The 27068-nt window shown below is 53.0% G+C and overlaps 1 protein-coding gene and 2 pseudogenes across 1 annotated transcript in view; 2 read left to right on the forward strand and 1 right to left on the reverse strand.

Moving 5' to 3' along the window:
* LOC127474829 (zinc finger protein 850-like) overlaps positions 1–17190 on the forward strand; it is a 151199-nt gene extending 134009 nt beyond the window's left edge. The window contains 2 exon segments of the mRNA XM_051796132.1: positions 8609–9495; positions 17016–17190. Coding sequence (XP_051652092.1) covers positions 8609–9495; positions 17016–17038 — 910 coding nt within the window. The 3' untranslated portion in view covers positions 17039–17190.
* The window catches only part of LOC127474809 (uncharacterized), a 1721191-nt pseudogene that overhangs the window by 1404812 nt on the left and 289311 nt on the right, over positions 1–27068 (reverse strand).
* The window catches only part of LOC127474807 (zinc finger protein 501-like), a 118227-nt pseudogene continuing 97592 nt past the window's right edge, over positions 6434–27068 (forward strand).

Here is a 27068-nt window from a genome sequence, read left to right on the forward strand (position 1 = left end):
CCACAGATGATGATAGTCCAGCTTTGAATCAGCAATACACTTCAGCCACTAATACAAGGCAATATGTGAGCTGCTGCTGCTTCCAAAATGCAGTATCCTGGCATTTCAGTCAACTTTATAATCTGGCAAAAACCCACTGTCTACATCTTGAATTTGACCCAGAGTCTTTGTAAATGAGGAATGCATTGAAACAAAGTCAAGGATCCTTCTGTGACATGTTTCTGTGAGTTCAATCTTCTGAGACCTCTGATGAGTCTGGCAGGGCAGTGCTTGTGTGCAGAGGGGCAGGGAAAGAGAGTCCCAGCCCAGCAGCAGTGCCAGGGAGCAGCAGCATTTGGTCTGTTGAGAGTTGCTCTTTTTCTCCTGCCACCCTCCCCTTCTGGGCCTCGGTGAGGCCTCAGTGCTCTGGGCCTTGGTCCCTGGGCTGGGCTGGGTCAGTCCTGTGGCCATGGTACTGCTGGCATGAGCTGGGCTCCACTGCACTCTTTCCACCACACAAGGGGCTCCATTTGCTCCGGGCACAGCCTGAAGCCTCAGCTCTTCTTCTCCAGGGCTCTCAAGAACAAGGCCAAGGAGCAGACTCTCCAGAGGGTCCTTGCCTTGCTGGTTTCTCCCTGGAGTCCGTGTGCTGCCCTCAGGGTCCCACTGTGGGGGCTGAGGGGCTGAGGCTGCTCCAGCTGGTGCTGGTGGTGGCCAGTGCCCCTGGAGATGGCAAATGGGGCCTGAGGAGCCCGGGGCCGATTCTCTGCTGCTGTGCTGGGGAGTGGGGCTGGCCCTGGGGCTGCAGGAGCTGCCTGAGCTGATGATGTGCTGAGCATTGCAGCCCCAGAGGGCCTGTCCCTGAGCTCCATGGCCTCCATGGCCTGCTGCAGGGCCAGACCTGAGTGTGCTGCTCTGCTGGGCTGGGGCAGGGGCAGGGAGATGGGGGGACCAGGGAGGGGCTGGACTGGGCAGTGCCAGGGAGGGGAAAACCCCAGTGTTGAGCTGAAGGGTGTGAGTGTGCAGGGTGGGGGCTCTGCCGCTGCTTGGGCACCTCTGGAGTCAGAGTTTCCTTTGGCAGCACAACTTATCTCAGAGGAGATGGTTTTGCAGAGTTGGCTTTTCCCCCTCTTTCTCAAGGTTTTCTCTTTTGTTTTCTCATCCCCTGAGGGGAAAAGGGGGAAGGGAAGCACATGTCGATCCCTGGTTTTATCTGTATACAAAAGGGAGCTGGGGTGGGGAGGTAGGGGGGAAACAAAGCGATTTCTCCCTCGATTCTCTCTGTTTTATCCCATTCCCATCTCCCTCGCCACACCCCGGGCGACTGTTTCCCCGCCGCCCCTCCTCGCTCGTCCCGCGGGGCAGCTCTTTCAGCTCCGGGGCGGCGGAGACTCCCCCGGCGCGGCCCTTTGGTTTCCCTCGGTTTATTCTCCGGAGCTGATTCTGTTCCGAGCTCGCCCCCCTCTCTGGCGACCCCCACCAGGGCCCGTCCCGGGGCGGCTCCTTCAGTGCCCCGGGCGGCGGGGACCCCTCGGGGCGGCTCCCCCAGGGCCCCGCCCGCCGCCGCCGCTCCCCGGGGCCCTCCCCGCTTCCTGCCGGGATCGGACACCGCCGGCGGCCCCGGCCCTGCCGGGCTCCATCAGCCTGAGCAATTGCTGCCAAGGAGGGGCCGGGGGCTTCCTCTTGGCCTTCGTCTCCCTGGCGCTGGGGCTCGGCTTCTACCTGCGCCAGAAGGTGAGGGGGGTCCCAGGGGGTCGTGTGTCCCCCCAGAGCGTCTGTGCCCCCCCGGGGACCCCCCACCCCGCTGTCACCCCCTTTTCTCTCCCCACAGAGCTCCTGAGCCGGCGGCGGCCGCAGCCCCTCCCCGGGGCCTCGGGCCCAGCCTGGACCCCCCCTGTCCCTGTGAGGATTTTGGGGGGTCGTGTGTCCCCCCCTCCCCTGCTGCCACTCCTGATCCCAGGAAAGCTTCCCAGTTCTCCCCAGTCCCGGTTACTGCGGGGCAGTGGGGAAGGGGCTTGGGGGAATCCCAAGGGGTGGAGCCGAGTTTGGGGGGGCAGAACAGGCCCCGGGATGGATCGGGAATGGGGACCCCCCTGTGTTCCCCCCGTCAGCCCGCTCTGGGGGGCTCTGGGAGGGAACTAACCCCTCAATAAGGCACCCAGGAAACTTTGAAAGGTGCTGGGAACCCCCTAAACCTCCACACAGGCTCTGCAGGACTGCCTAAACATACTCAGAGCCCACCCAGGATCCCACCCAACCCCTTCTCTGGGGGGACTTCTCTGGGCACTGGTGGTGCTGGGAGCCCCCCCGGCTGCGGGCGAGGAGCTCTCGGGTGAGTGGGGGGTGGGAAGGGGGCGGTCGGTGGGAAAAGGGGGGTCAGAGGGGACAGAAGGGGTGGTGGGACCCCAAACTGAGTGGGAGGGGATTCAGACCCCCCAAAAGTGGAGGGAGGAGGGGCAGTGAGGATGCCCTCTGGAGCCCTGTCAGAGCCCTGACACTTCTGGGGTGACCAGGAACAGCCTTCACTGGCCCAGGGACATTCATCTCCCCAGCCTCGCACACATCCCCTGCAAAGGGCCCTGTCTCCTCCCTCACCCTCCTCTGCCTTTCTGCCCTGGCCCTTTCATTCCACACCAGCAAAGCAGCCTGGGCACCATCTCACCTGGGCACTCAGAGGGCTTCTGTGAGCAGGAGGGGCAGATTTCTCTGGAAGGTGCATTTGTCCCCTGTCCCATGGCACAGGGCACAGCTCAGGGTGTGAAAACACTCCCAGGCACACACATCCTGGAGAGCTTTTTCAAGACAAAAATAGGGAGAGGAAAAACCAAAGAGAGATGAAAGGTGCCCCAAAACTCAGGAGCTTCCTCTGAGCCAGGTTTCCATAACTGAATCACTGGTGGGATATTTACTTTGATAAGTAGCTACACAAAACTATTCATGTACACAATGAAAGAATCAGCTTAATAGAATATATAGAAGATGTTGTCAATGAAAACAAGTGGAGAAAAATTGTTGAAATTAAAAAAAAAGTAAGAAAATAAAGGTCTGGCAATGCTGGCCAGGAAGCCTTCAGCAATTATCAAGAGTTCTGTTCTGCAGAGGTTTCAAGTGTCTCCTAAATTCCACACTCGTGGCTTCAGGCCATGACTTGCCAGAGCAGTCCCAGAGCTGGCCACTGCCCAGAGATGCCCTGGGGCAGCTCCAGTGCCCAAGTGGGACAAGTGGCCCGGGGTGTGTGGGAGCCGTTTGGAGCAGGAGCTGGTGGGCAGGAAGGGCCCATCTGGGGAGGGTCAGGGAATCCCCCCCGCAGCCCTGCTGCCCAGGCTGAGGAGGGTCCTCTCCAGCCCCAGCACACCGGGTGCCCTCGGGGGCTGCGCTGCCGGGGCTGTTCCCGGCACTGACTGGGGAATCTCCCGGGGTGCCCCGCGCGAGGCGGGGGCGGGGCGGAGGGCGGGCAGGGGGCGTGGCCGCGCGCTGATTGGCTGCGGCGGGGGTGTCTCCGCCCGAAGCGCGCGAAGGGCGCCATCTTTGGCGCGTGGAGGATTCGGGGGCGGCGGCCCCGGGAAAAGCTGCGCTGGGTGTGTGAGCTGGGGGGGTCTGCGGGGGGAGCGGGGTCTGGGGATCCCCTCGGGGGCTGCGGGTGGGAAGGCTGGAGGGCTCGGGAGGGCTTAGCAGAGGAGTTCGGGGGTTCCCGAGGAGATTTTGAGGGGTCCCTGAGGGGGTTCGGTGTCCTGAGGGGACTCGAGAAGGGAGGTTGACGGTCCCTGAAGGGGTTTGGGAGTCTCTCAGGGAGGTTGGGTTACTGAGGAGATTGGGGGGTCACAGGTGGGCTTGGGGGATCACTGAGGGGGTTTGGGGGTCCTGGGTGGGTTTTGCAGGGACATTTGCAGCAGTTTTTGTGGTCTCTAGGGGGTTTATCGGGTTCCAGGCAGCTTTGAGTCTCCCTTAGAGGGACCGGGGGGATCCCTGAATGGGCTTGGGGGGTCCCAGGTGTGTTTTGCGGGTCACTGAGAGGGTTTAGGGGGCCCGGGGTGGATGAGGTCTCTTAGGAGAGTTCTTGAGGAGGTTTCGATGGGTCTTGGGGTGGATTTATGAGGGGATTTCAAGGGTTTTGAGGGGATTTTGTGGAGTCTCCTAAAGCCCAGCAGTGGGTTTGGGGGGTCCCCCAGCCCCCAGGGGAGGGGTCCTAGGGATGCTCCCCAAAATCAGAGGGGGGAGATATACTACATCCGGGTAAGGGGATCCCAGTGCCCCCAGTATATCCCAATAACCTCCCAGTGACCCTCAGTATGGCCCAGTAACCCTCCAGTGACCACCCAATGTATCCCAGGGAGCACCCAGTTACCCCCAGTATGGCCCAGTAACCTCCCAGTGTCCCCCTCATGTGTCCTGGTATCCCCCAGTAAGTCCCCAGTTCTCTTCCAGTGCCCCCCAGTGTGCCCAGTTCCCCCCCAGTCCCTCCCAGTGTCCTCTCAGTGTCTTTCAGTAACCCCCCAGTCCTCCCAGTGCCCCCTGGTTCCCCCCAGTTTGTCCCAGTATCCCCCAGTAATCACCCAGTGCCCCCCAAAGCCCCCCGACTGTCCCCAGTGTGTCCCCAGATGCCCTTGGCCTTTCTATGAGTGTGGCAGGGAGGGGGGATGTTTTTGGTGTCAGAGGGTCCAGGGGGGGCTCCTGGGGTGAGATGGAGGGTTGGGGACATCAGGGATGGGGTTTGGAGGCAGTGGGGAGGGGTATGGGGGCAGTGGAATTAGGAGGAATTATGGCCATGGGGAGGCCCTGGGGACATTGGAGACAGCAGGGGGGTCTCAGGGTGTTAAGGGGGGAATTAGGGACACCAAGAACATCTTGGGAACCCCAGGGGGGTCTCAGGACTCAGCTGCTCTTGGTGCTGCCCCTCCTCTTTCCCCCTAGACATCATTAACCCCCCCCAAATGTCTCCCAACCCCCATTTTCCTTTTAATCCTTTCCCCCTACAGATCCCTTTGACCTCCCAAGACCCCTTTTTAACTCCCCTAAATGCACCCAAAGCACCCCAAAACCCCCCAAATTCTAATCCAACCCCCCCCCCAGATCCCCCCAAATCTCCCCCCCCCCCTTCAAATCCTTTCAAACCCCCCCAAGAGGGATCACTCGGCACCCTAGGACTGGAACACAGTGGGCTGTACTGGGGGCACTGGGCTCTACTGGGAGGGCACCGGAGGGGGCTCAGGTGTCCCAGGACAAGGTGACCCAGCTCCAGGAGAGATCTGGGGAGCAGTGAGGAGGTACTGGTCTGTACTGGTTTGTCCTGATTTGTACCCCCAATCCCCAAAGCCCCTCCCCAGCTCCCCCAGGACCCTCCCACACCCCAAAGCCCCCCAGGCCCCCCCAGGCCCCTGACTTGGTCCTGCTGCCCCTTGAGCATCTGCAGCTGCTGCAGAACTAGGCATTTCATGAGCAAATGTGCAGGTGACCCCAAGCTGGGGGTGTGTTGATGTGCTGGAAGGCAGGAGGGCTCTGCAGAGGGACCTGGCCCAGCTGGATCCATGGGCTGATTGCAAGGGGATGAGGTTCCAGCAGGCCAAGGGCCGGGTCCTGCCCTTTGGCCACAAGAAGCCCCGTCAGCCCCCCGGGCTGGGGCCAGAGTGTCTGGAGAGCAGGCAGGCAGAAAGGGAGCTGGGAGTGGGGATGGGCAGGAAGCTGAAGAGGAGGCAGAGTGTGGCCAGGTGGCCAAGAGGGCCAATGGCTGGTGGCCTGTGTGAGGAAGAGTGTGGCAGCAGGAGCAGGGAAGGGATTGTTGGGCTGGACTGAGCGCTGGTGAGGCCACCCCTGGAGTGCTGTGTCCAGCTCTGGGCCCCTGAGCTGAGGAAGGCCCTGGAGGGGCTGGAGCAGGTGCAGAGAAGAGCAGCGAGGCTGGGGAAGGGAGTGGGGCACAAGTGGTGTGAGGAGAGGCTGAGGGAGCTGGGGGTGTTGAGGCTGGAGAAGAGGAGGCTCAGGGGAGACCTCCTGACTGTCTGCAAGTCCCTGCCAGGAGGTTGGAGCCAGGTGGGGGTGGGGCTGTTCTGCCAGGAAGCAGCAGTAGGACAAGAGGGCTGGGTCTGGAGCTGTGCCAGGAGAGGTTTAGGTTGGATATTGGGAAGCAATTTTTTGCTGAGAGAGTAATCAGGCCTTGGAATGGGCTGGGCAGGGAGGGGGTGGAGTCAGTGTCCCTGGAGGTGTTGAAGGTGAGAGTGGATGTGGCCTCAGTGCCATGGTCTGGGAAGCACAGCGGGGTTGGATCAGGGGTTGGACTTGATGATCTCGGAGGTCTTTTCCAACCCAGCTGATTCTGTGATTGCCATTCCTATGGCAGCACATGCTTGAGGCTCCATCCCCAGGGTGATAGAGATGTCTGTCCATATCTATCTCCAAGGTTAGTCTGTAAATGTGTGGTGTTAGGAAAGCAGGCTGAGTTCTGGTATGGTTGTAGAAGGAGAAGGAAGCCCAGAGGCCAGTGCAAGCAGGCAGCCCTCAGCTTGCCCATGATGTCCCCTCCCTGCAGGTTCCTGTCCTTGAGCCCAGGCCCTGAGGTGAGGCTGAGAAGTGGCGCGGAGGTGAGCCCAGAGCTGTCCCTGAGGTGAGGCTGAGAATAAGTGCAAGGCAGAGGTGCTGCTGAGGAAGGAGAGCCCTGTGGTGGGGAAGGAACAAAGCTGTGAGTGCCCATCCCCGAGCAGGTGCTGTGTCCATCCCCTGTGTGCCAGGTGAGCTGGGGCTTTGCTGCAGAGCTGCGGGCGCTGATTTGAGCGTCTCCAAGTGCTGAGATGGTGGGCACCCAGGAACACAAACTGTGCCTGGCCACGGAGCCTGCAAGGAGGAGCAGAGACAGTGGTGGCAGTGTGGGGGGCCAGGTTGTCCCTGTGCCTTCCCCTGCAGGCCCTGGCTGTCCCTGCTGGGCCCCTGTCCATCCCCATCAGGTCCCTGCCCGTCCCCCCGGGCTGAGCTCCCCCCAGGAAGTGCCGTGGAGCTGAAGCTGCTGCCATCCCCCCCTGCAGCCGCTGCCCCAGCCAAGGGAGCAGCAAAGGCAGGGCCAGGAGCAGAGGCAGCAGCAGGGGAGCCCTGGGGGGCCGGGAAGCTCTTGTGTGGGGCAGGAAAGAGGCGCTGGGCACGAGGCCGGGGCTGTGCTGAGCAGGCCCAGCCCTCACATCCCCCCAGCCAACGCCGGCTGCCCGGGGGGCTTGGGAGGGACCCCCAGCCCGTGTGCCCCACACTGAGCTGGCAGAGAGAGAGCCAAGGGACAGGGCCACGGGCAGGGCCACGGGTGAGGGACAGGCAGGGCCATTGCAGGGCCACAGTGAGGGCACAGCCTGTGGCAGCAGAGCTGCCCAGGGCCGGGGGCAGCCGGGGGTGTTGGGACCAGCCAGTGCTGGGGCCGAGCAGAGCACAAGGCCTCTTGCAGACCCCTGGAGCAGCCTCTCACGTGTCAGCCCTATTCTCAGGGCACACACATTTCTTTGGGCCAAAGAACCTTAAAACAGTTGGCACTGACTACACTTTACCACCATCTGTTCTCCAGCTGCTCTGCTGGTTCAGAGCAGCACAGTAAGACAGTGGGGATCCCTGGTATCCTTGGAAAGGCAAAGTCCAGAAATGGGGGGGGGGGGCAGAGAAGGGGTAGCCTGGACAGCAGGGACCCCTGGGATCCCTGGGACAACAGAGTGGGGTACCTGGAGAGGGGGAGTGTCTGGGAACGTGGCACCCTGAAGGTGAGAGTCAGAGGAGAACGGACCCTTGGGACCCCCAACAGTCCCAGCATCCCAAAGTGGGACCCCCAGCATCCCAGACAGGGGAGACCCTCTGAACCACAGAGGGGCCAGACCACAATGGGGGAAGGCTTGGGAGCACTTTTTTAGACAGGATTTTCATATTCTTGAGTATTTTTTTCCTGAATCTCAACTTTTTGCAGTCGGGGGGGGGGCTTCATCTTGCTATTTCTGAGAGGTTGTTTGCCTGAATCCTGGTGGTTTGACTTTTTCTGAGCTGAATCTTGGTGTTTGGGAGGTTTTTATGGACACAGGAGGCCCAGTGAGTTCTAGAGATGGATTTGGGCAGGAGGAACCCCCAAGCCAACGCGCTCAGCCCTTGTTTTCCCCCCATCAGGATTTGTCTTTCCCAAAGCTTGGTCGGATGGAGGAGGAGGCTGCGAGGAAGAGGAAGATGCCTTGGGCCCCCCAGGCAGGTGAGGAGGAAGTCAGTGTCCCTTTGGGCGGGTGTTGTGCTGGCTCTGTCAGCCCAGCATGGCCCCGGCTGCAGGACAACCCCGCTGGCGCCGCCGTCCTGCCGGGGCTGGAGTTGGGGGGATGTCCTTGGCCTTCCCTGTGGGCCGGAGGCAAATCCCCTGCCTGTCCTTCTTGCTTCCTGCCCCAGGCCCCGAGCTGAGGAGGGAGAGCGCGGAGGACAAATCCCCCCGTGAGACCCTGGTGGGAGAGGCCGTTTTGAAGGGCTCCCCGGCGCAGGAAGGCAGCGGGGAGGAAAAGGGCCGGAGATCCCCCCGCAGGAGGGGCTCCAAAGCCAGCCCAGGGTGCTCTGAGGAGGAAAGAGCCAGCCTGCGCCGGGAAGGCGGCCGGAGCTTGAGGGGGAGCTCTGAGCTGGTGGTCCCTGATCAGCCTCCCAGCAGGGAGAAGCCCTTCAGGTGCTTGGAATGTGGGAAGAGCTTCAGGAAGAGCGCCCACCTGATCCGGCATCAGCACATCCACACTGGGGAACGGCCCTACAAGTGTAGGGAATGTGGGAAGAGCTTCAGGGACAGCTCCAGCCTCCTCAGCCACCAGCGAATCCACACTGGGGAACAGCCCTACAGGTGTGGGGAATGTGGGAAGAGCTTCAGGAAGAGCTTCCACCTGATCCGGCACAAGCACATCCACACTGGGGAGCGTCCCCACACGTGTAGGGAATGTGGGAAGAGCTTCAGTGAAAGGTCCAACCTCCTCACCCACGAGCGCATCCACACTGGGGAACGGCCCTACAAGTGTTCAGAATGTGGGAAGAGCTTCAGTGACAACTCCAGCCTCCGCAAACATCAGCACATCCACACAGGGGAACGGCCCTACACATGTGGGGAATGTGGGAAAACCTTCAACCAGAGCTCCCACCTCCACACCCACCAGCGCATCCACACTGGGGAACGGTCCTACAAGTGCTTGGAATGTGGGAAGAGGTTTCACACCAGCTCCAATCTCCTCCTGCATGAGCGGACGCACACGGATGAGAGGCCCTTCCGCTGCACCGACTGCGGGAAGGGCTTCAACCGGAACTTCACCCTTGTCACCCACCGGCGCATCCACACAGGAGAGAGGCCCTACAAGTGTGGGGAGTGTGGGAAGAGCTTCGCCCACAGCTCTGCCCTAATCAGTCACCAGCGCCTCCACACCGGGGAGAGGCCCTACAAATGCTTGGAATGTGGGAAGAGCTTCACTCAGAGCTCTAAGTTGACCAAACACCAACGGACCCACCAGTAAGGGAAGCCCCACCAGTGCCCCGACTGCGGGAAGAGCTTCGGCCGTAGGACTGACACACAAAAAAGGTTTCAAAAGGTCTTCAGGATTTTGAGTATCTGCACTCCAACATCAGTTTATTCTTTTGAATATGTGTAAGTTTAACCTCAGTTTAGTCTGAAAGCCAAATTCACCACTACCCCATTCCCTGATAACCGTGGGCTGGTTCTGACAAGTGAGGCAGAAATTACCCACTGCCCAGCAAAAACCAGTGGGGCCAGCCAGTGGTCTCTGCCCTGGCAGCCCAGTTTCCCCAGTCTCATCTCAAAATGACCAGTTACACTGAAGCAAAGAGCACTGGAACCAGTGCAACAAGCCCCAGTCTGACTGTCACACCTGCTCACGTGTCCTGTTTTCTGCTGCTCTACAAACCTTCCTTGTTTAAAATACAATGGAAAAATAAACAGTTTTGGGGTTGTTTTGGTTTTGGGTTCGGGTGTTTTTTTTCCCCCCACTGTTCTCATTAACCTCATTTCAAATCTATTTCGGTGTTTGAAGATGAATTAAAATTTTGAATGATTTTTAATGCCAATTTTAACGGGGGTACTTTTGAATTAGATGATCAATGGAGCATAGAGGCGTGAGAATGGAATCATATTAGGATGTGAAACCAGCCAGAGTATGGTACAATGTAACTTCATGGCACAAGCTAATTGTAAGGTCCATTGTGCTTTTTAGCAAGTCAGCCTGATATCCCCTATTATCAGAGCTGAGTTCTTCCTTGGTTTTGCTACATATTGCAAGATAGATACATCTACCCTTGAAACACAATGGTAGAGGTCATACATAGGGGTGAGAAAGATGCTGGTGAGAGGCAGATTCTGTGGGCAGGGGTCGCTCACCCCTTGCCCTACAGCAGGGCATGCACAGACTGTTGCTATCAGGTGATGAACAGGCGGGGTTTGGCTGCCACTCAGGCATCACCTTATACTGGGTACTGACCCTACGTGGTGTAATGCAGAGCTGATAAAATGGGGTGTCAGGACTGCTGGGGTGAGCGATCCTCATCCTGCCATGGAGACTGTGTTGTTCCATGGGGACGCCCGCTAAGCACGGGCACCGACCAGCTGCTGCAGATCCTGGCAGCCCTGGCCTGTCTGTGTGGGTAAGCACAGTTTATTGACAGGAAGCAACTGAGAGAACAAACTTTTTAATATCCTTTTAGTGTTTCTTTAATTCCCCTTTTATGTTTACAGTATTTTTCCTTTAGTTTCCCTTTTTACTAACCAATATCGTGTTATCCATAATATTGTGTTAAGATCCTTTTTTGGTATCCCTTTTCACTAGTTAATACTGTATTAAATGCTGTTCGTAGTATTTGTTTTAATGCCACCTGATAAGGTAATTATTTTGTATCCTTTTTAGTTTTTAATTCCTCTTGCTAAGTTTATTACTATTATTATTATTCTCACTGCAATAAAAGATATTTTGTGTGTTTGAATATTTCTGGCACTTGTCTTTATTCTGAACATGTATCCAAACAAACTGTTACACACACACAGCTTCTACTGAGAAGCTTCTGTCCTGTCAGGGCAGTCAAACTGAACAAACGTGTTTTCTTGCTGCTGAACTTTACAAATGAAAAAAAACAAGTTACTGTTCTATGCCCAAGGTTCTGGATCCTGCCCCATGTATAACTTTAGCAGCTCTCCAGATGGAAGGGGATACCACAGCATTGGTGTTACTAGGAGTGACTTTGTGCATCCCCAGACATGGAGCTGTAGCTCACTAGACACTGAGCAGCTTACCTGTTTTTCCCCATGCCCAGTTTCCTAAAACTGAGGAAAGAAAAGCAAGTATTTGTTTAGACAGCACCACAAACCAGAGGCTGGATGGATAAAAAAGTAATTTAATAAGCCTTGCTCTCAGGAGATGCTTAATAGACAGAAACACTCCTTTAGAGGAGCAGCTAATTCACAGAAGCATCAAAGAACTTCAATCAGACATTCACTCCACAGGGACAAGGCAAGGTTTGCCTTCTCTTCATCTGAGGTGAGGTTAAGCTCTTTAACATGAACAGTGCTGCTACTCCAAATCTGCTTCAGTGCTTCCAAGTATGACAAAGGAAAGCGCAGCCCGTGAGTCTGCTGGGGAAGAAGAAACAGAAAACAAATCCTTCAGCTGAGAGCAGTGTCCTTATTGCACAGCAGTGTGTGAGGTTGTGGGGAGGGAGCAGCAGGAATGTGCTCCCTTCCCACATGGCACTGGTGTCACTGAGAGCATTCTCCAGAAGACTCGGTTTTACCCAGACCTGTTTTATCTTCGTAGGGAAAATGCTGAACTCTATTCCGTGTTCCAGCACGCTTTTGGAGGTGGGGATGTTTACAGCACGTGGCTTTCTCCTGTGGTTTACACACGGAAGAATTAAATAGCCTTAAACTTACACTCTTGCCTAGCCCTACCCATTATTTCTGGAAGCTCACAGAAGTTTATTTCTAGCTGCCACACGCAGTCTTTGGATATAGTTTGACACAAGCACAGAGGAGCTCCATTCCCAGGCCTGGAGTCTTCAAGGGCAAGAAGGAATATTCTGGGATCTGCACATGTTGTTCAGGTGCCAGTGTACAACCTCAGTTCTGGAGGACCAGTGAGATTTACTTCCAAAGAAAAATAAGTGCCAGGCAAAAAGCCTTGCTGTAATTACCGAGACAAGGACAGACTGTGCCCTGTTTTGCCATTCCAGTGTTTCGGATCACAGAGCTATGACACAGCATCTCACTGCCAAAAAAGCAGAAATAAAGGTTCCAAAGCTCAAAGCCATGCTTAGGAAGGATTTATGACCCAGCAAAAGCACACTGTACCTGCGAGCAGGAACAGAGACAACCTGAAAAGTACATTTCAGAACAAGGTAGGTCTTTACTCACAGTGCTGACCCACCCTACCCTAAAATGAACACCCCTGCAGTGTGTTCCATTGGATACAGAATCTAACATGGGTTTAGCATGGCAGTGATCCCTAGGGAATATCTGCTGGCCTATCCAGTAGCCTCAGTAGAGGATGTGCTAAGGACACACCAGTAAGAGCTGGTTTTAGTTGCTCCAGTAGCTTTGCTCACTGGGCCATAAGGCATGCACCAGAAATCCTGTTAACATCTCGAGTGTTTAATTAAGCATGAGATCACATTGCTCAGTTCCACTGTTGAACTGCCTCTGTGGTGCAGCCTCAGCTCCTCTGGGCACTGCAGGGCTGGGCAGAAAGGCTCTGGGTGCTGAGGATCACGGCAGAACCCAGGCCCTGCTGCCATTCTGGGCAAGCTCATCTCATGCAGCAAAACCCACCATGGAAAGATAAGTTTTGGGGTGTCTGCAGGAACAAACCTGGGCCGTGCCATCCTCACTGCCAGTGTCATCTGTCCCCATCATGGGAGTGTCTCTCCTGTTCCTTAAGGAATGATACACATAAACCATCTCCCTGCAAATTTCATCCTAAAAGACAGCAGGGAGGAAACAGTCCCATGTGATCCACAGCCTCAGACTCATCTCACTGCACTTGCCAATGCTCCTGAATTCTGGAGTCACTCTTACAACAAAGCATGCAAGTCACCCTCCCAAATGAATTGTCCAACAGCCACCTCCGACAGCAATAAGGGACTCTCCAAAACACCTCTGAAAATTTATTTACAATCATCTTCTGCCTTAAAACTGCCCCTGCTAGAGTCCCAGGAGTGATGCTGTACAGAAAACAGGCCATTTAAGTATTAATGAACAGGTGTGCACCAACACATTCCAGTCTGATACTGATCTGTTTCTTAAAAATCACATGCCCATCATCGGTCCTTGGTCAGAGCTGTGCAAAGCAATTCAGAGCTCTCTGGGCAGGTTGCACATGGAATTTGTGGACACAGGTCTTCCATGTGTCCTGTCATCCTGGGTTGATCTGTATGACATCAGAAGGCAAGGTGGCCCAAAAATTGGGGGGAAAAAGTCTCCAAAACCTACACAGTCTCAATATGGACACAAGCAAGATGGAGGAAAAAATCAGAAAGTTATGGTGTGTTTTTCTTGAGAAACATTCAATTCCTCCAAACAAACCCCAAACTGTACAAGATAATCTTTGCTGTGTGTCCCAAGCCTTTTTTTTTTTTTTTAAAGTGAGATAAAAAGCACTTCTACAATTTCATACTAAAAAACCTTCATGGATAAGAAGCAGTATAAACACAGCATAATGCAAGATGCATGTATCAATGTTGTGGAACAACTTAGTAGTGCCCCTGGCACCTGCTTGGATACAGAGATAACCCAGAAGTGAAGACTAAATGCAGCCACAGCAGCAGCTGCAACCAGCAGAACTCCCTCTCCTGAGAAAACCTATTTTTATAAATTATTCCTGTTCTTAAATACAAAGAATAGAAAAAAACCCTAGTATCAAGACCTGTAGAGGCCATTTAGCTGCTGTAATGATCTACCCCATCAAACCTGAGACAAAAGCCATGTACCTCCCATACAGAATCATAGGCTGAATTTAGTTTTGAAGCCCCCCCTCCAGAAGGTTGGAATGTGCCATATCACTCAACAAACAACCCCACAAACAACCCCTAACAAACCCTAATGGGATGCAGGATCCAGCTCAGTGTAACTGCATGACCCTTATAGACCTTTTGCACAGGAGAGCAACAACTCACATGCCTCATATGCACTCCCCAGCCCACCCCAAATGTACAGGGGTGGCTTCACTGTACCCACAGCATTCTCTTGATCTGGTTCCACAGAGATGAGAGTGTGATCTCTGAACTGCAGTCTGATTTTGCTGTCTATTTTTGGCAATTTCCCACCTAAGAAAAATAAATCCTCCTTCGAAAGGAAGAAAACCAGACAAACGGTTAAACTGAGCCCCCCTGTGCTCTCCCCACTCTCTCAAGGCTGGACTGTTTGTTAAGCTATGTTTCAACACCCACATGTCCTCAAACTTGTTGTGGAGGGGGCAAGGAGAAAGAGATTTTTTAATTCTCTCCCCTTTCCTGTCTGCAAATAACTATAATAAATAGCAAGCTAGAGCCCAGGGAAAACTGCTACCAGTTAAATGCTCTCGGGATACAGTTTATCACAGCTGCCAGTTCCAGCCTAGGATAATCTTTATTCCACTCTAAGGGAGTGTCATCTCTCCCACTAGACACGGGGAGCAAACACACACGTGGGGCCTCACGGCACATGAAGCTGATGCTGGACTGTGATCTGGCAGAGTTCAGGCACACGGTGTGACTCTTGGGGTCGGTGCTGTGCCGGGCAAAGGCTCGGACTCGACGCTCCTCGTGGGTCCCTTCCACCTCAGCCTGTTCTGTGACGGTGCGATGAGTTCCCTCTCTTCCAACACTTTTGTTCTTTTTAGGGCTCCTCGCTGCCCGGGGCCCGGAGCCCGCCTCCCGCGCGCCTGCTTCCCTGCCCGTTTTGGCGGCCGCAGCCGGGCGCTGAGTGCCCGCTCCCCGGGCGGGCCCGGCCGCTGCTCCAGGAGTGGGGGGGCAGCGCCGGCGCCTCGAGGATTCCCGGGATTCCCTGGCCGGTTTCCAGGCAACGCTCCCCGCGCGCTCCTCGCTCCAGGGCCGAACGTGCGCAGCCAATGGGAGGCGGCGGAGTGGGCGGGGCGAGGCGGGGATTGGGCGGGGCGGGGGCGGGGCCGAGAGGGGCGGTTGGTGGGGTTTGGGTGGGAGCGGGCGGGGCGGGGCCGGGAGCGGGAGCGCTGCCGCTGAGCGGCCCCCGGGCAGAGACCCCGGGCAGCGGCCCCAAGACCCCCGGCGAGTGGCCCCCGGTGCGCGGCCCCGGGGGAAGGACCCCCCGTGCGCGGCCCCCGGCGAGTGGCCGCTGGTGAGCGACCCCCAGTAAGTGACCCCCGGTGAGCGACCCGCGGGGGAGAAGCCCCGGTAAGTGACCCCTGGGGAGGGACCCCCGGTGAATGACCCGCGGTGAACAACCCCTGGCAAGTGACCCCCGGGGAGGGAGCCCCGGTAAGTCACCCCCGAGGAGGGACCCCCGGGCAGTGACCCCCGGGGACAGTCCCCCCGGTGCGCGGCCCCCGGGGGTGTCGGGCCGGGGCTGGGCGCGTTCCTTCCCCGTGCAGAGCCGAGCGGGGCCGTGGCGGGAGCGGGGCCGGAGCGGAGCCGGCCGGGGGGGCAGAGGGGAGCCCTGAGCCGCCTTCTGCCGAGGGGGCTGCTGGAAAGGAGCCTGCGCTGGGAGGAGCGGGGGACGTGGCCCGAGGCTGAGGCAGGGGAGCTTCAGGTCAGCTCCTGGACAAAGGTTTCTCGCTGTGTTTTTCGGGGGGGCTCGGGCACTGCAATGGGTTGCCCAGGCGGAGCCAGCACCCCGGCAGGTGTTTCAGAGGCGCCTGCATCTGGCCATGGCTGACACGCTTTAGTGGTTTGGGGGTTGCTGGGGCAGTGCTGGGCCGACAGTTGGACTTGATGGAATCATGGAACAACGTGCTGAGTTGGGAGGGTCCCACCGGCACCGTGGAGTCCAGCTCCTGAGTTTTAGGCACCACTAAAGGAACTGAATCTGGATCGAACTGTTTGGCTTCAAAAATTCTTCTGCCCCTAGTCTACACTGCCAAGTGAAACAAAACAGACCGTGCAAAATAGAGGCCTGTGTTCCCCCCAAAGGGAAGGCAGGCAGTTACAAACCAGGACAATAAAGTAAAGCTCAGAGCTTACATTCATGGTTCCCACAGTTGTATGACTCATCAAACCAGTCCTCTGTTCATTACCCGTGTAGAACTCTCATCAGGAACCCCAGACTTTCTTGTGTGTATTTGTATAGATATGTATAGATATGTATAGGTAGATAGATATGCATACATAGATATGTATAGGTCTATATTTGTGTGTATCTTTGGATTCTGTATCTTTGGATGTGATATTGGCATGCTGTTGTTGTGTGGCAACAAGTGGACTTAAAAGGTTGCAACACTTTAGGAGATCACCTTTCTGCTTGTGGGTTCTATTTTTTAAAGAAGGTAACAAGAAAAGAACTCTTTAGCCAAATATAACTTAAGACATTAATCAGAGCAAATGTATTGATTTTTATTTCCAATTGTACAACAAGTCATTCAACTATTTGCATACTCCAAAGCTGGGTTGGAAACTTCTCCCTCAGAAATAAGAAAAACTGTTTTCCAAGGCTGTTACTGACAGCCATGGCAGAGTTTCCAATAACAACTCCCCATTCTTGAAATGCAAAGCCTGAAAAATGAAACAAGTGTTAACCTGGAATTCTTGTTGCCAGCGCTGATCTGGACAGAAGTTATTAGAGAGTGGAGCAAAGCTAGCACCACAAACAACCTTGGGCTCTGCATTCGTTGGTCATGGCAACAAAGTTTTGCTTTTCAACCCATCTGCTAAGGAAACCTTGCCAGAACTGTGAGCTTATAACACTACTTTTCTTAAGAAGTTAGGAGGCCTTAATCCAGTGTACACAGATGAGACCCTGAAATAGGAGAGAGGCCAGTTGCTGATGATCAGTGCAGATGAGGAATCAGCTCTGCTGAGTAGACTTCAAGCTTTGTGATTTTTACAAGTGGACTATTTCAAATCTGTTGTAGAAGAAACAGTCTTTTCTGTTTGATCAACTTTCCACTTTCAGAATACTGGAGTTTATCCCTAAAACTCAGCCTGTAGTTTCAAAAGATAAAAATCCTTCGAGGAAACCTTTCAACCTCAGTAGCCAATTGCAATGTGCCCAGGGAAGTTCAGCAACAGCACCATTCATTAAATGAACTGTTCTGGACCAGCCATCCCAGAGAGATTGAGCTCCAGTGCCAAACCCCATAGAGTGCCAAGTGCCATAAGAGCTGATTTGTGGCTTTGCTGAGATTCTCCCTGGTTTCATTGGGTGTAGCTGGCACATCTGGAGCAAAAGGTCTGGGCAAAAGTACATCCTTAGAAGGGTCCAGTACAAATAATGACACAAGATTAGCAATTTCTCTAACTGAAGAAGGCAATTAGATATAGGAATGTATATTTCTACCTCTTCTTTCCACACTGCTGCTGTATTCCTTCATCATACCCTGTGAGCAGTCCCAGTGCTCTGTGATTGACGTCATAAAGGACTTGATAACAGGGAACAAACACCTCAGAGACAAAAGGTGCCACCACAGGAATCTCTTGCTGCCCAAGAAGTGCCAAGGTGGCCCCAACAACTGCACCTCAAAGCAGAAGGATCCAGACATTTTTTCCTGGTGGAAAGAGCTGCTGTTCCCTTTTTTCAGCCCTGCGCTGCAATGGCCGGTCCCACCTCCTGGAAAATTTAATATAAATGAAGATAAATGCCAGCCAAAAGGTGCCACCACAGAAAACTCATCTAGCCCGAAAAGAACCCAGGCTGCCCCACCAACTCCATCTCAAGCCAAAGGATCCAGCCTTTTTTCCTGGTGGAAAGAGCTGCTGTTCCCGTTTTTCAGCCCTGCGCTGCAATGGCTGGTCCTACCTCCTCAAAACTTTACTCCAGCTGAAGATTCTTGCCAGACAAAAGGTGCCACCACAGAAAGTTCTTGCTGCCCAAAAAGTGCCCAGACTGCCCCAAGAACTGCACCTGAAACCAAAGGGTCCAGACTTTTTTTCCTGGTGGAAAGAGCTGCTGTTCCCTTTTTTCAGCCCTGCGCTGCAATGGCCGGTCCCACCTTTCAAAAAATTTATTCCAATTGAAGATTCCTCCCAGACAAAAGGTACCACCACAGAAAACTCTTCCTGCCCAAGATGTGCCCAGGCTGCCCCACCAACTGCACCTCAAAGCTAAAGGATCCAGACTTTTTTTCCTTAGGGAAAGAGCTGTTGTTCTCTTTTTTCTGCCGTGCTCTGCAATGGCCAGTCCCACCTTTCAAAAAATTTACTCCAACTGAAGATTCCTGCCAGACAAAAGGTGCCACCACAGAAAGGTCTTTGTGCTCAGAAAGTGCCCAGGCTGCCCAAAAAACTACACCTCAAAGACAAAGCTTCCAGCCTTTTTTTCCTGGTGGGAAGAGCTGCTGTTCCCTTTTTTCAGTCCTGCGCTGCAATGGCCGGTCCCACCTCCTGAAAAATTTATTCCAACTGAAGATTCCTGCCAGACAAAAGGTGCCACCACAGAAAACTCTTCCTCCCCAAAAGTGCCCAGGCTGCACAAACTACACCTGAAGCCAATGGATCCAAACTTTTTTTCCTGGTGGAAAGAGCTGCTGTTCCCTTTTTTCAGCCCTGCGCTGCAATGGCCGGTCCCACCTTTTAAAAAATTGAATCCAGCTGAAGATTCCTACCAGACAAAAGGTGCTACCACAGAAAACTCTTCCTGCCCAAGAAGTACCCAGCCTGCCCCAGCAAATAGACCTGAAGCCAAAGGATCGAGACTTTTTTTCCCGGTGGAAAGACCTACTGTTCCCTTTTTTCAGCCCTGCGCTGCACTGACCGGTCCCACCTCCTGGAAAATTTTTTGTAAATGAAGATTCCTGCCAGACAAAATCTGCCACCACAGAAAACTCATCTAGCCCAAGAAGTGCCCAGGCTGCCCCACCCACTGCATCTCAAAACCAAGGGATCCAGACTTTTTTTCCTGGTGTAAACAACTGCTGTTCCCTTTTTTCAGCCCTGCGCTGCAATGGCCAGTCCCACCATTTAAAAAATTGAAACCAACTGAAGATTTCTGCCAGACAAAAAGGTGCCACCACAGGAAACTCTTCCTGCCCAAGAAGTGCCCAGGCTGCCCCACCAACTACACCTGAAGCCAAAGGATCCAGACTTTGTTCCTGGTGGAAAGAGCTGCTGTTCCCTTTTTTCAGTCCTGCGCTGCAATGGCCGGTCCCACCTCCTGGAAAGTTTAGTGTAAATGAACATTCCTGCCAGACAAAAGCTGCCACCACAGAAAACTCATCTAGCCCAAGATGTGCCCAGGCTGTCCCACCAACTGCACCTCAAAGCCAAAGGATCCAGACTTTTTTTCCTGGTGGAAAGAGCTGTTGTTCCCTTTTTTCAGTCCTGCGCTGCAATGGCCGGTCCCACCTCCTGAAAAATTTACTCCAACTGAAGATTCCTGCCAGACAAAAGGTGCCACCACAGAAAGTTCTTCCTGGCCAAGAAGTACCCAGCCTGTACCAACTAAGCTTGAAGCCAAAGGATCCAGACTTTTTTTCCTTAGGGAAAGAGCTGCTGTTCCCTTTTTTCAGCCCTGCTCTGCAATGACCGGTCCCACCTTTTAAAAAATTGAATCCAGCTGAAGATTCCTGCCAGACAAAAGGTGCTACCACAGAAAACTCTTCCTGCCCAAGAAGTACCCAGGCTGCCCCACCCACTGCATCTCAAAGCCAAGGGATCCAGATTTTTTTTCCTTAGGGAAAGAGCTGCTGTTCCCTTTTTTCTGCCCTGCTCTGCAATGGCCGGTCCCACCTCCTGGGCAATTGAATCCAAATGAAGATTCCTGCCAGACAAAAGGTGCCACCACAGAAAGGTTTTCCTGCCCAAGAAGTACCCAGGCTGCCCCACCAACTGCAGCTGAAACCAAAGCTTCCAGACTTTTTTTCCTAGTGGAAAGAGCTGCTGTTCCTTTTTTTCAGCCCTGCTCTGCAATGGCCGGTCCCACCTCCTGGAAAATTGAATCCAACTGAAGATTCCTGCCAGACAAAAGGTACTACTACAGAAAACTCTTCCTGCCCAAGAAGTACCCAGCCTGCCCCAGCAAATACACCTGAAGCGAAAGGATCCAGACTTTTTTCCTGGTGGAAAGAGCTGTTGTTCCCTTTTTTCAGTCCTGCGCTGCAATGGCCAGTCCCACCTCCTGGAAATTTGAATCCAACTGAAGATTCCTGCCAGACAAAAGGTGCCACCACAGAAATTCTTACTGGCCAAGAAGTACCCAGGCTGTACCAATTAAACCTGAAGCCAAAGGATCCTGCCTTTTTTTCTTTGGGGAAAGAGCTACTGTTCCCTTTTTTCAGCCCTACGCTGCAATGGCCGGTCCCACCTCCTGAAAAATTTACTACACTGAAGATTCCTGCCAGACAAAAGGTGCTACCACAGAAAACTCTTCCTACCCAAGAAGTACCCAGCCTGCCCCAGCAAATACACCTGAAGCCAAAGGATCCACACTTTTTCCTGGTGGAAAGAGCTGCTGTTCCCTTTTTTCAGCCCTGAACTGCAATGGCCGGTCCCACCTCCTGGAAAGTTCATTGTAAATGAAGATTCCTGCCAGACAAAAGCTGCCACCACAGAAAACTCATCTAGCCCAAGATGTGCCCAGGCTGTCCCACCAACTGCACCTCAAAACCAAAGGATCCAGACTTTTTTTCCTTGTGGAAAGAGCTGCTGTTCCCTTTTCTCAGCCCTGCGCTGCAATGGCCAGTCCCACCTTTCAAAAAATTGAATCCAGCTGAACATTCCTGTCAGACAAAAGGTGCCACCACAGAAAACTCTTCCTGCCCAAGAAGTGTCCAGGCTACCCCAACAACTACACCTTAAAACCAAAGGATCCAGACTTTTTTTCCTGGTGGAAAGAGCTGGGTTCCCTTTTTTCAGCCCTGCTCTGCAATGACCGGTCCCAGCTCCTGAAAAATTTACTCCAACTGAAGATTCCTGCCAGACAAAAGCTGCCACCACAGAAAACTCATCTAGCCCAAGATGTGCCCAGGCTGCCCCACCAACTGCACCTCAAAGCTAAAGGATCCAGACTTTTTTCCTGGTGGAAAGAGCTGCTGTTCCCTTTTTTCAGCCCTGCGCTGCAATGGCCGGTCCCACCTCCTGGAAAATTGAATCCAACTGAAGATTCCTGCCAGACAAAAGGTGCCACCACAGAAACTCTTCCTGGCCAAGAAGTACCCAGGCTGTACCAACTGCACCTGAAGCCAAAGGATCCAGCCTTTTTTTCTTTGGGGAAAGAGCTGCTGTTCCCTTTTTTTAGTCCTGCGCTGCAATGACCGGTCCCACCTCCTGAAAAATTTACTCCAACTGAAGATTCCTGCCCGACAAAAGGTGCCACCACAGAAAACTCTTCCTGCCCTAGAAGTGCCCAGCCTGCCCCATCAACTACACCTGAAGCCAAAGGATCCAGACTTTTTTCCATCTGGAAAGAGCTGTTGTTCCCTTTTTTCAGTCCTGCGCTGCAATGGCCGGTTCCACCTCCTGGAAAATTGAATATAAATGAACATTCCTGCCAGACAAAAGGTGCCACCACAGAAAGCTCTTTGTTGCCCAAGAAGTGCCCAGGCTGCCCCAACAACTGCACCTCAAAGCCGAAGGTTCCAGACTTTTTATCCTGGTGGAAAGAGCTGCTGTTCCCTTTTATCAGCCCTGTACTGCAATGCCCGGTTCCACCTTTTAAAAAATACAATCCAAATGAAATTTCCTGACAGACAAAAGGTACCACCACAGAAAGCTCTTTGCTGCCCAAGAAGTTCCCAGGCTGCCCCAACAACTGCACCTCAAAGCCAAAGCTTCCAGACTTTGTTTCCTGATGGAAAGAGCTGCTGTTCCCTTTTTTCAGCCCTGCGCTGCAATGGCCGGTCCCACCTCCTGGAAAATTCAGTGTAAATGAAGATTATTGCCAGAGAAATGGTGCCACCACAAAAAGGTCTTCCTGCCCAAGAAGTGCCCAGTCTGCCCCATAAACTGCACCTGAAGCCAAAGGTTCCAGACTTTTTTTCTTGGTGGAAAGAACTGCTGTTCCCTTTTTTCAGCCCTACTCTGCAATGGCCGGTCCCACCTCCTGAAAAGTTGAATCCAGCTAAAGATTCCTACCACAGAATTGGTGCCACCACAGAAAGGTCTTTGCCTGCCCAAGAAATGCCCAGGCGTCCCCAACAACTGCACCTGAAACCAAAGCTTCCAGCCTTTTTTTCCTGGTGGAAAGAGCTGCTGTTCCCTTTTTTCAGCCCTGCGCTGCAATGGCCGGTCCCGCCACCTGAAAAATTGAATCCAAATGAAGATTCTTCCGGACAAAAGGTACCACCACAGGAATCTCTTGCTGCCCAAGAAGTGCCCAGTCTGCCCCAACAACTACACGTCAAATCCATAGCTTCCAGACTTTTTTTCCTGGTGGAAAGAGCTACTGTTCCCTTTTTTCTGCCCTGCGCTGCAATGGCCGGTCCCACCTCCCGAAAACTTTACTCCAAATGAAGATTCCTGCCAGACAAAAGGTGCCACTACAGAAAACTCTTCCTGCCCAAGAAGTGCCCAGGCTGCCAACAACTGCACCTCAAAGCCAAATGTTTCAGACATTTTTTCCTGATGGAAAGAGCTACTGTTCCCTTTTTTCAGTCCTCTGCTGCAATGGCCAGTCCAACCTCCTAGAAAATTGAATCCAAATGAAGATTCTTCCAGACAAAAGGTGCCACCACAGAAAACTCTTCCTGCCCAAGAAGTGCAAGACTGCCCAAAATATTACACCTGAAGGCAAAGCTTCCAGACTTTTTTTCCTGAGGGAAAGAGCTGCTGTTCCCTTTTTTCAGGCCTGCGCTGCAATGGCCGGTCCCACCTCCTGGAAAATGTATTGTAAATGAAGATTCCTGTGAGACAAAATTTGCCACTACAAAAAACTCTTTCTGCCCAAGATGTGCCCAGGCTGCCCACAAACTGCACCTGAAGCCAAAGGATCCAGACTTTTTATCCTTAGGGAAAGAGCTACTGTTTTCTTTTTTCTGCCCTGCGCTGCAATGGCCAGCCCCACCTTTTTAAAAACTGAATCCTACTGAAGATTCCTGCCAGAGAAAAGGTGCCACAACAGAAAACTATTCCTACCCAAGAATTACCCAGGCTGCACCAACTACACCTGAAGCCAAAGGATCCAGACTATTTTTCCTGGTGGAAAGAGCTGCTGTTCCCTTTTTTCAGGCCTGCGTTGCAATGACCGGTTTGACCTCTTGGAAAATTTATTGTAAATGAAGATTTCTGCCAGAAAAAAGGTGCCGCCACAGAAAACTCTTCCTGCCCAAGAAGTTCCCAGACTGCCCAACAACTGCACCTGAAGCCAAAGGTTCCAGACTTTTTTTCCTGAGGGAGAAGCTGCTGTTCCCTTTTTTCAGGCCTGAGCTGCAATGGCCAGTCCCAGCACCCGAAAACTTTACTCCAAATGAAGATTCCTGCCAGACAAAAGGTGCCACCACAGTAAACTCTTCCTACCTAAAAAGTGCCCAGACTGCCCCACAAGCTGCACCTGAAACCAAAGCATCCAGACTTTTTTTCCTGGAGGAAAGACCTGCTGTTCCCTTTTTTCTGCTCTGTGCTGCAATGGCCGGTCCCACCTCCTGGAAAACGTAATCTAAATGAACATTCCTGCCAGACAAAAGCTGCCACCACAGGACACTCTTTGATGCCCAAGAAGTGCCCAGGCTGCCCCACAAACTGCACCTCAAAGCCAAAGGATCCAGACTTTTTTTCCTGGTGGGAAAGAGCTGCTCTTCCCTTTTTTCAGGCCTGCGCTTAAACGGCTTGTCCCACCTTTTAAAAAACTGAATCCTACTGAAGATTCCTGCCAGAGAAAAGGTGCCACAACAGAAAACTATTCCTACCCAAGAATTACCCAGGCTGCACCAACTACACCTGAAGCCAAAGGATCCAGACTATTTTTCCTGGTGGAAAGAGCTGCTGTTCCCTTTTTTCAGGCCTGCGTTGCAATGACCGGTTTGACCTCTTGGAAAATTTATTGTAAATGAAGATTTCTGCCAGAAAAAAGGTGCCGCCACAGAAAACTCTTCCTGCCCAAGAAGTTCCCAGACTGCCCAACAACTGCACCTGAAGCCAAAGGTTCCAGACTTTTTTTCCTGAGGGAGAAGCTGCTGTTCCCTTTTTTCAGGCCTGCGCTTAAACGGCTTGTACCACCTTTTAAAAAACTGAATCCAACTGAAGATTACTGCCAGACAAAAGGTACCACCACAGAAAACTCTTCCTGCCCAAGAGGTGCCCAGGCTGCCCAAAAATTTCACCTGACACCAAAGCATCCAGCCTTTTTTTCCTGGTGGAAAGAGCTGCTGTTCCCTTTTTTCAGCCCTGCTCTGCAATGGCCGGTCCCACCTCCTGAAAAATTTGCTCCAAAAGAAGATTCCTGCCAGACAAAAGGTGCCAACACAGAAAACTCTTCCTGCCCAAGAAGTGCCCAGGCTGCCCCACAAGCTGCAGCTGAAACGAAAGCATCCAGACTTTTTTTCTTGGAGGAAAGAGCTGCTGTTCCCTTTTTTCAGGCGTGTGCTGCAATGACAGGTCCCACCTCCTGGAAAATTTACTCCAAATGAAGATTCTTGCCAGACAGAAGGTGCCACCACAGAAAGCTCTTGCTGCCCAAGAAGTGCCCAGGCTGCCCGACCAACTACATCTGAAGCCAAAGGATCCAGATTTTTTTTCCTGGTGGAAAGAGCTGCTGTTCCCTTTTTTCTGCTCTGCACTTCAATGGCCGGTCCCACCTCCCGAAAACTTTACTCCAAATGAAGAATCCTGCCAGAAAAAAGATGCCACTGCAGAAAACTCTTCCTACCCAAGAAGTGCCCAGGCTGCCCCACCAACTACACCTGAAGCCAAAGATTCCATGCTTTTTTTCCTGGTGGAAAGAGCTGCTGTTCCCTTTTTTCTGCTCTGCGCTGCAATGGCCGGTCCCACCTCCTGAAAAATTTACTCCAACTGAAGATTCCTGCCAGAAAAAAGGTGCCACTACAGAAAACTCTTCCTGCCCAAGAAGTGCCCAGGCTGCCCCACAAGCTGCACCTGAAACCATAGCATCCAGACTTTTTTTCCTTAGGGAAAGAGCTGCTGTTCCCTTTTTTCAGGCCTGCGCTGCAATGGCCGGTCCCACCTCCTGAAAAATTTACTCCAACTGAAGATTCTTGCCAGACAAAAGGTGCCACCACAGAAAGCTCTTTCTGCCAAAGAAGTGCCTAGGCAGCCCAAACAACTGCACCTTACACCAAAGCTTCTAGACTTTTTTCCTGAGGGAAAGAGCTGCAGTTCCCTTTTTTCAGGCCTGCTCTGCAATGGCCGGTCCCACCTCCTGGAAAATTGGATAGAAATGAAGAATCCTGCCAGAAAAAAGGTGCCACCACAGAAAACTCTTCCTGCCCAAGAAGTGGCCAGACTGCCCCACCAACTACACCTGAAGCCGAAGATTCCATGCTTTTTTTCCTGGAGGAAAGAGCTGCTGTTCCATTTTTTCAGCCCTGCTCGGCTATTGCCGGTCCCACCTCCTGGAAAATTGGAGAGAAATGAAGATTCCTCCCAGACAAAAGGTGCCACCACAGAAAACTCTTTGCTACCGAAGTAATGCCCAGGCTGCCCAACAACTGCACCTCAAAACCAAAGGTTCCATATTTTTTTTCTCAGTAAAAAAGAGCTGCTGTTTTTTTTTTTTCAGCCCTGCGCTGCAATGGCTTGTCCCATCTCCTTAAAACTTAACTCCAAATGAAGATTCCTGCCAGACAAAAGGTGCCACCACAGAAAACTCTTCCTGCCAAAGAAGTACCCAGGCTGCCCCAAAAACTGTACCTGAAGCCAAAGGATCCAGATTTTTTTTCCTAGTGGAAAGAGCTGCTGTTCCCTTTTTTCAGACCTGCGCTGCAATGGACGGTCCCACCTCCTGGAAAATTGAATCCAAATGAAGATTCCTCCTAGATAAAAGGTGCCACCACAGGAATCTCTTTGTGCCCAAGAAGTGCCCAGGCTGCCCCACCAACTGCACCTCAAAGCCAAAGCTTCCAGACTTTTTTTTCTGGTGGAAAGAGCTGCTATTCCCTTTTTTCAGGCCTGCGCTGCAATGGCTTGTCCCACCTCCTGGAATATTGAATGCAAATGAAGATTCCTACCAGAGAAATGGTGCCACCACAGAAAATTCTTTGCTGCCCAAGAAATGCCGAGGCTGCCCCACTAACTTAAACTGAAGCCAAAGATTCCAGCCTTTTTTTCCTGGTGGAAAGAGTTGCTGTTCCCTTTTTTCTGCCCTGCTCTGCAATGGCCGGTCCCACCTCCTGAAAAATTTACTCCAACTGAAGATTCCTGCCAGTCAAAAGGTGCCACCACAGAAAGCTCTTTGCTGCCCAAGAAGTGCCCAGGCTGCCCCACCACCTGCACCTCAAATCCACAGCTTCCAGAATTTTTTCCTGGTGGAAAGAGCTGCTGTTCCCTTTTTTCAGCTCTGCTCTGCAATGGCCGGTCCCACCTCTTAAAAAATTCAATCCAACTGAAGATTCCTCCTAGACAAAAGGTGCGACCAAAGAGATCTCTTGCTGCCCAAGAATTGCCCAGGCTGCCCAAACAACTACACCTCAAAGTCAAAGCTTCCAGACTTTTTTTCCTGGTGGAAAGAGCTGCTGTTTTATTTTTTCAGCCCTGCGCTGCAATGGCTGGTCCCGCCTCCTGGAAAACGTAATGTAAATGAACATTCCTGCCAGACAAAAGGTGCCACCACAGAAAGCTCTTTGCTGCCCAAGAAGTCCCCAGGCTGCCCAAACAACTGAAACTCAAAGTCAAAGCTTCCAGACTTTTTTTCCTGGTGGAAAGAGCTGCTGCTCCCTTTTCTCAGCCCTGCACTGTAATGTCCGGTCCCGCCTTTTAAAAATATCAATCCAAATGAAGATTCGTGCAAGACAAAAGGTGCCACCACAGAAAGGTCTTTGCTGCCCAAGAAGTGCCCAGGTTGCCCCACAAACTGCACCTCA

This window comes from Manacus candei, unplaced genomic scaffold, assembly GCF_025592945.1.
Source record: "Manacus candei isolate 608988 ecotype Guabito, Panama unplaced genomic scaffold, ASM2559294v1 h1tg000045l, whole genome shotgun sequence".
Classification (NCBI taxonomy): Eukaryota; Metazoa; Chordata; class Aves; order Passeriformes; family Pipridae; genus Manacus; species Manacus candei.